Here is a 16,678-nt window from a genome sequence, read left to right on the forward strand (position 1 = left end):
ACCCATATTTGTGCTTATTTGTACTTTATGTAGGGTGTAACTCTATTATACTGACAAAATAACCAGGGATGATCTTCGTGTTATGTAAAGAACAATGGCGCAATCAGATTTATGGAGACTATTTCTTCTTCAGAGAATGAGACTAATTTGTTACTTCTGGGCACATGATTCAAATCGACAAACTTGCCGTATTTGCTGTGCCAGAATGCATACCGCTGCTATGCTTGAGGGAAGGGAGGGGAAGTGGGGGTGATAATGATCCACGCGAATGCACAAGCTTCTTAATTTAGGCTCAGTCCCTTCCCAGCCCCAGTAGGCTGTTCTGTACATATTGGCTACAAAGTTTGGTGAGAATGGCAATGGGAGAGAAGTCACACTGATTTATGGCACCCTAACCCTAATTGCCACCAATCTCATCATTCGACCTTCATGTCCATTGGCAGGCGACTGCGTAAAGGAGAATTGATTATTTTAACCATGTTGGTTCAATCTTGTCCGTATTGACTTATATTATATTTCTATGAAACACTTTTCTGCCTTGTCAATACTTTACATTTTATTGTAATTATCTACTGTACATGTTTCAAGAGCTACTACTCTCTTCTTCAGTGGTGCCAAAACATCAAATTAAATCCTTGGACTTGATACATTTGTAGAATACAGTCATCAACAAAACAAATTATACATAAATCTTGAAATCGTTAAAATATTTCTTGGTGTCTAAACTGTTCACTTACACTTATGTAATTTAGTAAAAACTTTAAAAATAGATTAATTTTCAAACCATGAAATGAATAAAACCTATTTAGTCACTATGTGCTAAAATTTAAAATACTTTCTGCTCTGTTCTTGAAATTTCTCCTTTCCTTAAGTCCTTACTTACACTACTATAGTTCTGAGACCTTTCACATAAATCAGAATCAAATCAATCAAAATCAATCAATACTGATCTGCATTTAGGGCAGTCGCCCAGGTGGCAGATTCCCTATCTCTTGCTTTCCTAGCGTTTTCCTAAACGATTTCAAAGAAATTGGAAATTTATTGAACATCTCTCTTGGTAAGTTATTCCAATCTCTAACTCCCCTTCCTATAAATGAATATTTGCCCCAGTTTGTCCTCTTGAATTTCAACTTTATCTTCATATTGTGATCTTTCCTACTTTTATAAACGCCATTCAAACTTATTCGTATACTAATGTCATTCCACGCCATTTCTCCGCTGACAGCCCGGAACATACCACTTAGTCGAGCAGCTCTTCTTCTTTCTCTCAATTCTTCCCAACCCAAACATTGCAACATTTTTGTAACACTACTCTTTTGTCGGAAATCACCCAGAACAAACCGAGCTGCTTTTCTTTGGATTTTTTCCAGTTCTTGAATCAGGTAATCCTGGTGAGGGTCCCATACACTGGAACCATACTCTAGTTGGGGTCTTACCAGAGACTTATATGCCCTCTCCTTTACATCCTTACTACAACCCCTAAACACCCTCATAACCATGTGCAGAGATCTGTACCCTTTATTTACAATCCCATTTATGTGATTACCCCAATGAAGATCTTTCCTTATATTAACACCTAGATACTTACAATGATCCCCAAAAGGAACTTTCACCCCTTCAACGCAGTAATTAAAACTGAGAGGACTTTTCCTACTTGTAAAACTCACAACCTGACTTTTAGCCCCGTTTATCAACATACCATTACCTGCTGTCCATCTCACAACATTTTCGAGGTCACGCTGCAGTTGCTCACAATCTTGTAACTTATTTATCACTCTATAGAGAATAACATCATCCGCAAAAAGCCTTACCTCCGATTCCACTCCTTTACTCATATCATTTATATATATAAGAAAACATAAAGGTCCGATAATACTGCCTTGAGGAATTCCCCTCTTAATTATTACAGGGTCAGATAAAGCTTCACCTACTCTAATTCTCTGAGATCTATTTTCTAGAAATATAGCAACCCATTCAGTCACTCTTTTGTCTAGTCCAATTGCATTCATTTTTGCCAGTAGTCTCCCATGATCCACCCTATCAAATGCTTTAGACAGGTCAATCGCGATACAGTCCATTTGACCTCCAGAATCCAAGATATCTGCTATATCTTGCTGGAATCCTACAAGTTGAGCTTCAGTGGAATAACCTTTCCTAAAACCGAATTGCCTTCTATCGAACCAGTTATTAATTTCACAAACATGTCTAATATAATCAGAAAGAATGCCTTCCCAAAGCTTACATACAATGCATGTCAAACTTACTGGCCTGTAATTTTCAGCTTTATGTCTATCACCCTTTCCTTTATACACAGGGGCAACTATAGCAACTCTCCATTCATCTGGTATAGCTCCTCCGACCAAACAATAATCAAATAAGTACTTCAGATATGGTACTATATCCCAACCCATTGTCTTTAGTATATCCCCAGAAATCTGATCAATTCCAGTCGCTTTTCTAGTTTTTAACTTTTGTATCTTATTGTAAATGTCATTGTTATCATATGTAAATTTTATTACTTCTTTGGCCTTAGTCTCCTCCTCTATCTCGACATTATCCTTGTAACCAACAATATTTACATACTGCTGACTGAATACTTCTGCTTTTTGAAGATCTTCACATACACACTCCCCTTGTTCATTAATTATTCCTGGAATGTCCTTCTCGGAACCTGTTTGTGCCTTAAAATACCTATACATACCCTTGCATTTTTCACTAAAATTTGTATGACTGCCAATTATGCTTGCCATCATGTTATCCTTAGCTGCCTTCTTTGCTAGATTCAATTTTCTAGTAAGTTCCTTCAATTTCTCCTTACTTCCACAGCGATTTCTAACTCTATTTCTTTCCAGTCTGCACCTCCTTCTTAGTCTCTTTATTTCTCTATTATAATAAGGTGGGTCTTTACCATTCCTTACCACCCTTAAAGGTACAAACCTGTTTTCGCATTCCTCAACAATTTCTTTAAACCCATCCCAGAGTCTGTTTACATTTTTATTTACCGTTTTCCACCGATCATAGTTACTTTTTAAAAACTGCCTCATGCCTGCTTTATCAGCCATATGGTACTGCCTAACACACCTACTTTTGAGACCTTCCTTTCTATCACATTTATTTTTAACTACCGCAAAAACAGCTTCATGATCACTAATACCATCTATTACTTCAGTTTCCCTATAGAGCTCATCTGGTTTTATCAGCACCACACCCAGGATATTTTTCCCTCTGGTTGGTTCCATCACTTTCTGAATCAGCTGTACTTCCCATATTAACTTATTTGCCATTTTTTGGTCATGCTCCCTGTCGTTCGCATTTCCTTCCCAATTTACATCTGGCAAATTCAGATTTCCCGCTACAATCACATTTCTTTCCATGTCGTTTCCCACATAGCTGACTATCCTATCAAATAATTCCGAATCCGCGTCAGTGCTACCCTTTCCCGATCTGTACACTCCAAATATATCAAGTTGCCTATTATCTTTAGAAATGAGCCTTACACCTAGAATTTCATGTGTCTCATCTTTAACTTTTTCGTAGCTTACAAATTCTTCTTTCACCAGAATGAACACTCCGCCTTCCACCCTTCCTATCCTATCTCTACGATACACACTCCAGTGCCGTGAGAAAATTTCTGCATCCATTATATCATTTCTCAGCCATGATTCAACTCCTATTGCAATATCTGGTGAATATATATCTATTAAATTACTTAATTCTATTCCTTTCCTTACAATACTTCTACAGTTCAACACTAACAGTTTTATGTCATCCCTACTTGATTTCCAGTTCCCTGTTCCCTTATCACCGCTCCCTAGGCCATCCCGTTTCCCTGAATGTACCTCCCTATTACCCTTCCAAACAAATTTCCTAACTTATACGTACCACTGCGGTTTAAGTGAAGATCCCTATCTCCTACCCACCCATTTGGATCTAGAAATTTCACTCCCAGTTTCCCACATACCCACTCCATAGTCTCATTTAAATCCCCAATCACCCTCCAGTCAGTATCCCTCCTACACAGTATTCCACTAATAACAATCTCCGCTTTCTTAAACTTCACCCGTGCTGCATTTACCAGATCCCACACATCTCCAACTATGTTGGTACTTATATCAGCTTGCCTTACGTTGTTGGTACCAACGTGAAACACTACCACCTTCTCCTTCCCCTCCTCCCTCTCTTCTACTTTCCTCAACATCTGCCTCAACCTAATTCCTGGATAACACTCTACCCTGGTACCCTTTCCTCCACACACTTTCCCCACGTGTCTAACGATGGAATCTCCCATGATCAGAGCCTCAACCCTACCCACCTCGTTTGATCCCCTCCCCTCCTGGTCAGCCCTATCTTTCCTGATAACTGCAGAAGCTACTTCCTCCTCCCTTTTCTCCTTCCCATGACCCTGTTCCACCTGTCTCCTTTTAACCCCATCCGACCATGCGAGCCATTTTTAACCATCCAGTTCTTCAGTTTCAGCTGGTACCGAATTTGTCAAAATTAAAACATTACACTTTTCTGAGCCAAACAAACATGTCCTCCTCGGTTTGCTGAAAATTATTCTATTTTTAAAGTGCTTACTAAATGACATAGTAAGTGTAAGTGAACAGTTTAGACACAAAGAAATATTTTAACACCAAGATTTATGTATAATTTGTTTTGTTGATGACTGTATTGCAAAAATGTATCAAGTCCAAGAATTTCATTTGAAGTTTTGGCACGCTGAAGAAGAGAGTAGTAGCTCTCGAAACATGTACGGTAGATAATTATAATAAAATGTAAAGAATTGACAAGGTGGAACAGTATTTCATAGAAATTGCATGAAGGAGGGCGGAAGGAATCCCTCAAGTGACAGTAGTGGGCACATTTCATCATCGGTTTAGAGTCAGTATTTGGGCCGGCATTGTTGGTGACTATTTACTTGGGCCTCATGTCCTTCCTCCTTGCCTGAACGGTGAGGAATGCTACCATTTCTTGGTAGAATCACTGCCTGGATTATTGGAAGATGTTCCTCTGGGTATTCGGCAGCAAATTTGTCGATGGCCCTCCACCGCATTTCACTTGCTGTTTAACATGGCACTTAAGTGATCATTATCGAAGGAGATGGGTAAGTCGTGATGGGCCAGTAAAATGGCCTCCACGCTCGCCTGATTTAACTTCCGTGGACTTTTCTTGTTACGTGAAGATCAAAGCAGAAGGGGGAAATATTGAACATTTACTGAAATCAAACCACTGGGCATACTGTTTCTTTCGTTTAGTATATCATTCCTTTTACAATGTTGTGAGTAAATGAATGCACGATCGTGTGGTGGCAGCGAAGCATCTTCGTGCTAGTCAAATAATAAAAATACGTTAGTGAGACCAACATATGAGAGGAGAAAGAATCGGGTACCTCGTGTGTTTTAATTACTGTGTGTTCTTGTGCTGTGTGTGCAATTACAGGTGCTTAACAAACAAACTGTGGACCTTGCCTGTCAGTGTTCTCCCTAGGACCATTTTAGTGGGCCCTGCCAGTTTTACAGATCGCCCAGCTAACATAATCTACATACATGCTAGTTATTCAAGGTTATAAATTTCATTATTGGTTCCGTATTGAATTAAGATTACATATAATTTACAAAGTTTATTCCACCTACTCAATACTGCACAATAATTGCAATGTCTGTAAGTACATTACAATATGTTATCAAGGTACTAGTTTCAATCCTATGTGGGTCATCATCAGCCTAACTAAGATACACTTATGGATTTGCAGAAGTCCTAAAACAAAATTACATCGTGGAAATAAAGTTTAAAAGAATGAATGTGTATGTGATGCGATAATGTACATATAAAATGGTGGAGTGATGAAATGTTATAGATAAAATAACGTACTGATCAATGACAAATAAAATTTTCAGAATTTACGTCAATTACAGCCATTGGAACCATCCCTTAGCTGCTCTCTGCCGGTCAGGTCGTTCACATTGCGCGCAAGGTTCTATTGGTTCCAACTTGGATTGGGAATTTTCCTCACATCACAGCAAGAATCCATTATATTGTAAGAATGTCGTACGGTTTCATCTACATTTAATTTCCGTATCAGAAATATTGGACTTCAAGCAAGACAGACACCCTCTGCGCCAATGTTCAACTTCAATTCTCTACCTGAAGATGCACTGGAAATTTAGAACTCGATAGAAGTATCTGGACTTTGCATTCAACCGGCATATTACACTTTTGAAGTGCAATTTTAGAGTATTCACTAACAAGGGCATATTTTAATCATCATTGTAAAAATTGTGTGATACTATTCTTACTGTTTTATTGTAATTGATGTAAATCCTGAAAATTTTATTTGTCATTGATCAGTACATTATTTTATCTATAACATTTAATCACTCCACCATTTTATATGTACATTATCACATCACATACACAGTTCATTCTTTTAAACTTTATTTCTACAATGTAATTTTGTTTTAGGACTTCGGCAAATCCATAAGTATATCTTAGTTAGGCTGATGATAACCCATATAGGGTCGAAACTAGTACCTTGATAACATATTGTAATATATTTATAGACACTGCAATTAATGTACAGTATTGAGTAGGTGGAATAAACTTTGTAAATTATATGACATGCTAGTTACATAATATCAATACATATTTGAATCACTGTGTGTTCCAAATTAAAATGTAAATACCGTAAAACTATTTACTTGAATGATAAATCTTCATTATTGTTAGCATAACTGCATCAATTACATTGGAGTTTAAATGTTTAGGTTAACTATAACACAGTGTTGTGCGCGAGCGGTGTCTGGATTAGTGGTGAATCGCACGAGAGCACTCGATTCCTGATGACGTCACAAACCCGTATGGTAAGCCTTGGTGTTTGATTATGAAGGAGCAGTAGAACACTAGAACATCTTATTCGTGATAATAACACTAAAATTGTTTACATGGCTGATATTACTGTTAATGCCTCTGTGGATCAGTGGTAGAGATAGCGGATACAAACAGGAGAGAGGTAGCCGGAATTTTGAAGGGCGACACTACATGTTGTACGATGTTAGTATGTAAAAGATCTCTGGTGACATAGTTGGTGTTTACCCGACAAAATTCACAAAAACTCAGCCTTGGACATCCAAGAGAGATTTGGTTTACTCTGCCAAATAGTACGTCTAGAGTAAATTGGAGCGTCGAAATTGACGAGCAAGCAGCCAGATGGCCTCAAATTAAAATGTTTGCACACGGTAGCTGAGGCCATATTCTTCTTCTTCTTTGTCGTTTAGGCCTACTGAGGACCACGGGGCTCGTATCTACTCTTGGGTAAAGTTGTTGCTTTCTTCTTCTTCCAATAGTCCTTCATGTGCTGACTATGAGCCAGCTTTCTCTCCTCGGTCTACTTAGTTCCTGTAGTCTTCTTACTTGTAAGGGACGTTGGGAAAACTCCGTGTCAGATGGCTTGACGGAACAGTAGTCGGTCATGAGTTTGTCCCGATGGGATATCTAGCTGTTCCATATCTGACTTAACTGACGTGATCCATTTGTTCTTAGAAGCCTTGCCTCTTCCTGTTACTGTGAATATCCTGTTGGTGAGTCTTTCGGAATCCAGACGGGCCAAGTGTCCATAAAAGGTCAGGCGCCTTTTCCTTATAGACGTGACGATGTCCTCCTGGTGTTCATACAGTTCATTATTATGGCGGATTATTATTATTATTATTATTATTATTATTATTATTATTATTATTATTATTATTATTACTGTTGTTAATTCCCTGAGGGAAATAAATTAAAGTTTTATCTTATTCATTTTTTACATAGCCTGGCTACTCATTTCTGCCACCCGGCTGATGAAAATTTCTGGGGAGAACACTGCTTGTTAGAGACAAGGACAATTCTGCGCGAGTCAAACGAAGAAACATGTGCATTTGTGCGGAACATTATCACCCTACTTCCTCTTCCTTCCCTGAAGCAGAGCAGTATGCGTTCTGGCACAGCAAATTTGTCGATTTGAATCGTGTGCTCGGCGGTAACAAAATGTCCTCATTTTCTCTAAAGGAAAAATTTTCTCCACCTATCTGACTGCACCATTGTTCATTACGCAACGTGAAGCAGCATCCTTGGTTCTTTTTGCTGGTATCATTTAATACACCCTGTATATCTATTATCTGATGGATTGTATTGCAAGAAAAATTGCCCAACAAATCAGTTTCTGATTTTTGTTTAATTTTCTTTATATTTTATTTATTTTAAAAGATATATATTACCTTTCTGAGCATCTTGATACGGTATGGATCGACCCTTGCCACTTCCATGGAGAGAGGTTCTGGAGTGAAGCGGAGGCGTCGCATGCGGACCATGGCTCGTACGCACAAGATGGCAAACTTGAACATCTTCCGGGCATTGAAAGAATGAGCTTTCATTTCCTGCAATAAGAACATTTGTTCAGAGCAACAAACACAGAGTTTACACCAAGTGTGAAAATTCAAAGACCAGGCCTTACAACAAGAAGGAATTCTAGTCCAGTAGAGATTCAGAAAAAGTAGCGATTGGCAACTAGAAATGTATAAACAACAAAAAGTACCCGGGTCTAGGACTAAAGCGGGAGGAGGAGGGGAGAGCAACAACATTGAACAAAATCTACAAAATGGTAAGTTTTTTTATGCTCTATGAGCAAATTTCGATAGACACATAAAGGTTGAGTCTACCAACAAGTGCGGTAATAATAGTACTATACAATAAAACTTTCATCAAAGGAAAAATAATTAGACATGTATTACAATTAAACAGAAGTTTGGCGTGATTATACAATTAAAATGTCATTTAGTATTTGACTACACACTAACAAAGTAACAGACAATAGATAGAACTGCACAGACACATTTACGGAGCGAGACTGTCAGACTGATGAACGCACATGGTAAGCGGGTGAATCATACCCCAGTATCCATGACCTTGGCAAAAATATATCCCTGCTACCCTTCCTCATAGCACATGCTACACCCTGCTGTGCGAGTCTCCACTACTTGGTGCGATGCTGAACAAATCGGGTAGCCGCAACAAACGACATTTTGTGCATATTTCCACTGAATATTTTTCTTTATAATTAAAGAAATTTAAGGAAGGAATTAGCTGGAACCGAGCGAGTTGGCCGTGCAGTTAGAGGCGCGCGACTGTGAGCTTGCATCCGGGAAATAGTGGGTTCGAACCCCACTGTTGGCAGCCCTGAAGATGGTTTTCCGTGGTTTCCCATTTTCACACCAGGCAAATGCTGGGGCTGTACCTTAATTAAGACCAAGGCCGCTTCCTTCCCATTCCTAGGCCCTTCCTATCTCATCATCGCCGTAAGACCTATCTGTGTCGGTGCGACGTAAAGCAAACAGCAAAAGAATTACCAAGCTTTTAGGAAGACACAGGCTACAATGGTTTGGTCACATTATGAGGATGGACAGAATGAGAACAGCAAGGAATTACTTTGACAGAGAAGTGATAGGGGAGGGGCAAGCAATCGATGGACAGACACAGTGAAATTGGAAGTCAGCAAGAGGAATGCCAAGTGGGAAGACACAGAGGAACAGAAACTATACTTTGACGGGAAGAAGTGGCGAGTGCTTGTACACCACATCCGGCAAACTGGAGCTGGAATTAAAAAAAAAAAATTAAAAAATTTGCTTTACGTCGCACTGACACAGATATGTTTTATGGCAACGATGGGAGAAGAAAGGGCTAGGATCAGGAAGGAAGCGGCTGTAGTGTTAATTGAGGTACAGCCCCAGCATTTGCCTGGTGTGAAAATGGCAAACCACGGAAAACCATCTTCAGGGCTGCTGACAGTGGGATTCGAACCCCTATCTCCCGAATGCAAAGTGACAGCTATGTGCTGGAAAATGATGATGATGATGATGATGATGATGATGATGATGATGATCTTTCATCCCAAAGTATTTGACGTACAGCATGATAGAATGTGCAAGCTTTCTGTATTCTGTTGCTAATCTCTTGATGTATGGTACTGACTGAGGACAGAACACTACGTAAGTACTGGAAGTTGTCCACAATATCCATCTCTTCATTTCCAATTCTTAGATGAACAGTTGGAGAGTTCCTACTCACCACCAAGCCAACTGTCTTGGTTTTGCTGATTTTTAAGACCTAAGGTTGTAAAAGCTTCACGCCAAAGATCTAGTCTAGCTTGTATATCCTCTTCCGTCTCACCGTATACCATTACATCATCAGCAAAAACCAGGACATTAGGTGTTGGATCCTTTCTTTTAACTGCTTTAACAACTTCATCCATTATGATTATGAAGACAAGAGGTAAAAAAACCAACTGGACCATCCATCCAGGACCTGGACACAACTCTTGGTTTCATTATATAATCATTGTATTCTTGCTATGATGTCATCAAGCACTTTCTTATGTCTGAAACATTCCCATATATGTCTGCATGGTGCATGGTCATATGCTTTAATATGTATTAATACAACTAATTTTACCTGCATGCATGGGAATAGTAAAAGTGATGTTAAGTTATATACTCAAGGTCACATATTCGAAAAATACTACTTCACAGCAGGCAACAATAGAAACATTTGAAATCGTGGTAAGTTGAATTGGATGCTGGGTGCATGTTTAAAAATAATGACTACAAGGATTCCAACAGTTATAAAACAAAACCCACATATAACAGCTGACATCAAGTTGTCCTACACACGACTGAGTGTTATCCAATGTGGTCAACTACCAAGAGTAAGAAAACATCTGCTTTCAATAATTTTGAAGATGATATTTCGGAGGATGCTATTTCCCCTTCCTAGATCCAAAACTCTCAACGGACAGAGTAAGTACAAATCACGGGAATAGAACCAGCTTTTGGGCGGTTAGGCCGTGTGCATTTGCAGAGTTTTGCCCATATGTGCAGCCCCTCCAAGACTCTGCGGCGTTCCAATCCAACTGATGAGCCCAAATGACACATCTGGGCAAAACTCTGCAAATGCACACAGTCCAACCACCCAAAAGCTTGTTCTATTCCCGTGATTTGAAGATCTGCGGCCGTGAAAGCCATTCTTAGCATATCAGTTATAGATAGAGGTTATTAAACCATTCCATTAGTAATGAGGTTAGAAAGTTATAACTCTTAGTCTGCATACATTATGTCTGAGGCACTGCCAAATTAAGTGCTTTCAGTCTTACATCTTCCACCTAGTATCTGAGTCCTGTTTTTCTTAGAATAATCAAACTGTGCTATGTCTGAATCACCCTGAATCGTCAAAGTCCTCTCCTTCTTCCTTGGTGATTAGATAATCCTCCCTGTTCTGACTCAAATGTTAATCTATTAAAATAAAGAAATTATGGAATGGAAAAGGAAATTACAGGAAAATATGGATGACAATCAGTTCTCAGAAAGAGTACAGGAATCTACACAATTCCTTGCCCAAGGTATTGATATTATTCCTGGATCTAAGCAACCTGCTCGCAGGTATTATGAACTAAAGAAAGACAGGGAGGACCTAAATATTCACAGAAAATACACACAATCATCAAAACCCAAAAGGCAAACAATGCACAAAAGAGATAAGGAAAAAACAAATACCAGTTAATGCAATGTCAGCCTTATGATAATCAGAGGAGAAAAGCAGTTTGCTGTGTTTTTGGCAATAGTAGACCAATGAAAAATTCCTATTCAGGATATAGAAAGTCATTTCCCCTAGAATTTTTTGGTCTATAATGACTGTATCAGAACTTCCTATCCAAATCAATTACCTAATTTTCAGAGAATTATTCTAGATGATACATATTAGTACAGCAATTTGAAAGAGGAAATTCTCTAAGCAATTCAGAAAATAAGAAGACAACACAAACAGCCAGTCCCCGAATCAAAGGAATTGTTAAAGATTAAAATCCCTCGACCCAGCTGGAAATCGAATCCTGGGACATCAGGTCAAGATGTTGACCACTCAGCCATTGGGCTGGACAGACCACAGATTAATGTCCCCCATTACAAGGCATTTCCTCTCCCTATGAAGACATTTGGACTTGCTCAGATTGTTAATACCATTCTCTCAAAACCAGTGAGTAGTATGCATGCTCTACAGTGTATAAAATAAGCTGTTAATTTTTCTTGTGGCTCTTCGTAAAAGTGCAAAGTATAATAAATATGTCTCATATAGACAGGTAAATAGCAACTTATGTTTCCACTTTTCAATTATTTTTACACAGGACTTGTTAAGTGATCTGTAGGGGGCACAGTGTTCTCCCTAGGACCTGGACTTCCAGCCTGGCCTCAGCTGTTGCATCACTTCTTATATCAGCACAAAATGAGTGCCAAGATAATTTCTGAATGTTCCAATTGCTCTGTGATTGGTTCAAGTGAAGTTATTTCATACCTCTTCTCATAGTGCTATAAAAGCTGTGAATGTCAACTCTGCGAAAGAGAGGACGCACTGTGCTACCTACCTGGGCTCTGCTAAATGGCAGCATTATTTGCTGTTAGGACAACTGGAATCTCTGTTCCTATTACAAGGTAGGCAAAAGAGTGATTATAAATTTGTTTACGCCCATCTTCGGACTTTTCACCACATTATGATGAAGCTAAGTCTTTGAAATGTGTTGTGAAATACATCACTTAATAAAACTTGTTACTCGTAACAATTTATATTATTTCATAAAGAATTTAAAATTTGTGCTCAAATCAACTGTAACTTATTTCAGTATAAATGTTGAGTGTTAGGTAGTGCAGAAATTTCAACATGGGATTTACTCAGTACTGGATTTGAAGAGCATTACAGTCAAATTCATTTTTTCATCAAGGTATTTCATTTAAATTCGGCCGTCTGTCTTAATACTTCAAGCAACGTCTAAATACTGGTCTAGGAGCTCTTATGATTACTAGAACTTTGTTCAGGAATAATGTCTAGTTAATATGGCTTGTTGGTTTAAGGGGCCTAACATCGAAGGTCATCGGCCCCTAGTTAATATTTTTAGTTCAAACCAGACTTTTAGTAATTAAATTACTTTGCGGACCACTCTGGGTCATTAAAGTGTGAATGAGACGGCAATGAATTTCTATTCTCAACCTACTATTGGTATATTGTAGGTTTGTTCAATTCTCATGCACCTTCTTAGGAAGTACATTCTACGCCCGATATGACAGTCTTGGTTGCGATTAATGTTCAAAGAATTGTACCTGATTTATTCTGGTAATTAATTTTTTACCATTGTATTTATTGTTAATGATTATATTTCTCTTATGGTCGGGAAAGAATTAGGTAATGAGCTTTTTGCAAACTTTTATGCATTTTAAATTAAGAGTTTAGTAATTTGAAATTTAATAATGTATATATCAGATGGAAATAAACATTCTGGTTTTAGTGTTAAAATATTTCGCTCCTCCTTTGAATTCTATATGCGTTGAAATTTAATACTTTATCTAACTTTCAAACTTGTGAGAAATAGAAAAAATAAAAGACTTTCTTCCATTGATGTAAATACTCCACTTTGTTCTTGAAAATATTCCATGACTTGAGAGTTCTTTAATAATACTTGTTCTGAAATGATAAGCATTATTCTTGTTGTATTCCCTTTCTTCTTTTTCATGTCTGTTCTCTTTGATTGTAGCTAAAATTAGGCAAATTTCATTTGAAAGTTACTCAACGATTTATCATTTATATACATAAATTGTTAATATGAACCATCCACGTTTTTCTCTACTCCTCCTGCATTCTTCCTCCCTGCATAAACACTTTGTTTTCTCTGCTGCATGAATCACTGTACTACTATGCGAACCATTCAACCATTGCAAGACACAGCTATCTACTTGTTATTTTGATGCATCTTAAATTTTGGGAAGTTCCATTACTCTCTTGTTCTGATAATCGTATTAAACACTCTTACCACCACTCATGGTAACAATATTGATGGGTCGCCTGGTTACGTGATCATTCATAAAAGCAGTAGAGTAGATTATATGACTGGCTAGAACAAAGCGAAGGATCTGAGTTTGAAGACAACAAAGACAATTTCAAACACGAGTACTGCTGATGATGATAATGCAGAGTTTATTGGTGATTTACATCAGTTTCGGTGTTTGAAGAGGAACGACTGTGATGTGAAGAGGATAAACGACAAGCACGGAAGCTCCGTCACGCTCAATTCCGCCCTCCCCCAACCATTTCATGCGATCGGTGTGGACGTATGTTTCATGTCAAGACTGGGCTACTAAATCATATGAAACATGTTCACAAAGCATTGCGAGTGTGAAAACGTAAACTGCTGAAGAATATGTTTACTCAGATATGAGTTGCAGCTGACGATTTTCAGCTGCATCAAGTTGTGATGACGATGAAGAAATGACCAAGTTACCTCTAACACATGGACGAGAGTTACATCCTGAGAACCACATCGTGTTCTACTTCGTTTCGGTTCAGTGAAAAAGTTGCATACGAAACAATTTTCAAATTTTGCCAGATAATATGGAGATGTATGATAGGAAAGACAAGGAAAGACAGACTGAGAAACAGAGATGTGAGAAAGGAGGTCGGAATGGAAAGCTTAAATGAGAGAATTGATAGAAGCAAACTTAGATGGTTTGGACATGTAAAGAGAATGGAGGAGGAAAGAATACAAAAAAACACACACACCTAGAACAAGGTGGATCAATTCAATAAAAAAGAAGAAGAAACCTGGACTGGGACAAAATGATGGAAGAATGGTGGAAGGAGAGAGGAAGGTGGAGAAGTGTCATAAATGCCGCAACACGGCAGGAGTCGGATAAGGGGAAAGGACGATGATGATGATGATGAATATGGAGACGTATTCCCTTTGTTCTGTATATTGAATTTTGTTTATCATATTTCCATATAAGTAATAAAAACATTAATTTATACAGTAATGATGTTACAAACTTTCAGGGATGATGCCAGAGGACGGTAAATGGATCAATTTGAGATAAGGAACCATAGTCCGGAAACATTTGAGTCAAAAGTGATTAATAATCCAAGTTGTTTAATGTCCGCCCATTCTTAACAGACACCAGGGTGTCGGGATTTTATCCTGCAGTAGTTCTTTAACATGCCGAAATCAACGACATGGGGTTGTGTATGAGACACCTGTTGAGACTGAAGAGGATATCACTGCCTGTGACACTGTTCAAACGACACTGGGGTTATTCTAATGGGTACAAAAGAATTTGTGCGACGATGCCATGACTGCACGAGGACGCCATTTCGAACACTGGTTGTAAATGGAGCTGCTTGGGAAACTTGTGCAGGTAAACAAACTTAAAATGAATAGAATGTTGCTTAACTTTTGACTCAATGTGGTTCCTTATCTCAAACGGATCCATTTGCCGTCCTCTATCATCTCTGAAAGTTTGTAACATCATCACGGATACACCCTGTATATTATTTTTAAAATTTTTAATTGCCTGTTCTTTACATCTGATTTATACTTTTCTGTTATGATTTAAAATGTTATAAATAATGAATTATAATCAGAAAGTCTCTAGCTCTACAACGATGTATAAGAATGATAAGTGCTATAACTTAAAATCAATTTCTTCAAAAATGCCTGTTGGAAGAGAATTTAACATTGTTGGTTCTAGGGTTAAGTCTTTGATGCTGAGCTTAATTCTGATACCTCATACCCACGTGAGTACTCTTCCTGCACATGAGAATATACCAAATATTAATAAACAAAGTTTACAAAGGGGAAAATTTCTGAACGGCATGATTAATATAACTACAATACATTTAAAAATTACAAATATCTATTATCCAACTATTTCTTCCTGATTAGTCCACTATCAGATCCATGCACTACATGTAATAAGCATCAACGAATGACTCGGCAGCTAAATATTACGAACTACAGTAGGCTACATGATCACATACAGCAACATGTTCAACCTGTAAGTATGGCAAAAATTCTAAGTTAGAAACACACAAGTGTAATCCCAGCCAGATAACTAAGCTAAAGACAACACAGGACGGCACAAAAACAGACAACCCGTCCCTCAGCCACAGCGTATAAGTTACCAGAGCCATCTGCGAGATGCGACTAAGTCTTCTAGACGAGGTGGAAAGGCTCCGTTTCAAAGGGGCTAAGTCTTGATCCCACAGCTGCAAATACATATGGCAGTCAAGAAAATACTAATGATAAATCTTTTACAATTGAGAACAAAAATAGTAAGTACACCAATACACCGAATGCCTTAAAAAATGCTTTCTCATTTGGTTCTTTCATAATTATTGCCATTAAAGTAGATACTATGAAATAAATTATTTCCAGAAACCAACTAAACAATTCCCCACCTCCCCACAATCTTTGCATTTTTGTGTACATTAAAGGCATCAATTGGGAGTGAATTAATAAAAAGGAAGAACATGTATGGGAAAATGATTAATTTGAAGCACACAAAAGTATATGATGACTAAACGTTAATACCTACTTTTCTTAACCATTCTGCAAACAGACTGAACTATCTTTCCAATCATCGCCTTCACCGGCTTTTACATTTCCTGTACAGTACCTGGATCATGTGTACTGTCTCCTCCACAACTTCTTTATTTCTCAATGCCCTCTGTTCTCTTTCTCTGGGTACACATAATATTCCTTCTGGATGTCAATAAAAGTCTACTTTCAAATTTTTCCCCACCTACTGTCTCATTGCGAATATCAAATCAACAGTCTATC

At 38.1% G+C, this 16,678-nt stretch overlaps 2 protein-coding genes across 3 annotated transcripts in view; one reads left to right on the plus strand and one right to left on the minus strand.

The window, feature by feature from the left end:
• The window catches only part of LOC137503105 (uncharacterized), a 229,468-nt gene that overhangs the window by 54,301 nt on the left and 158,489 nt on the right, over positions 1–16,678 (plus strand). The gene's annotated exons all lie outside the window — the stretch shown is intronic.
• PhKgamma (phosphorylase kinase gamma) overlaps positions 1–16,678 on the minus strand; it is a 98,937-nt gene that overhangs the window by 6,579 nt on the left and 75,680 nt on the right. Inside the window, exons 9-10 of one of the 2 annotated variants that reach the window (XM_067159228.2) lie at positions 16,021–16,104; positions 8,253–8,411 (exon numbers count right to left, since the gene is read on the minus strand). In XM_067159228.2, coding sequence (XP_067015329.2) covers positions 8,253–8,411; positions 16,021–16,104 — 243 coding nt within the window. The remainder of the gene's footprint in view (positions 1–8,252; positions 8,412–16,020; positions 16,105–16,678) is intronic. The other variant, XM_067159230.2, reaches the window with a different exon arrangement.

Source organism: Anabrus simplex, chromosome X, assembly GCF_040414725.1.
Source record: "Anabrus simplex isolate iqAnaSimp1 chromosome X, ASM4041472v1, whole genome shotgun sequence".
NCBI lineage: Eukaryota > Metazoa > Arthropoda > Insecta > Orthoptera > Tettigoniidae > Anabrus > Anabrus simplex.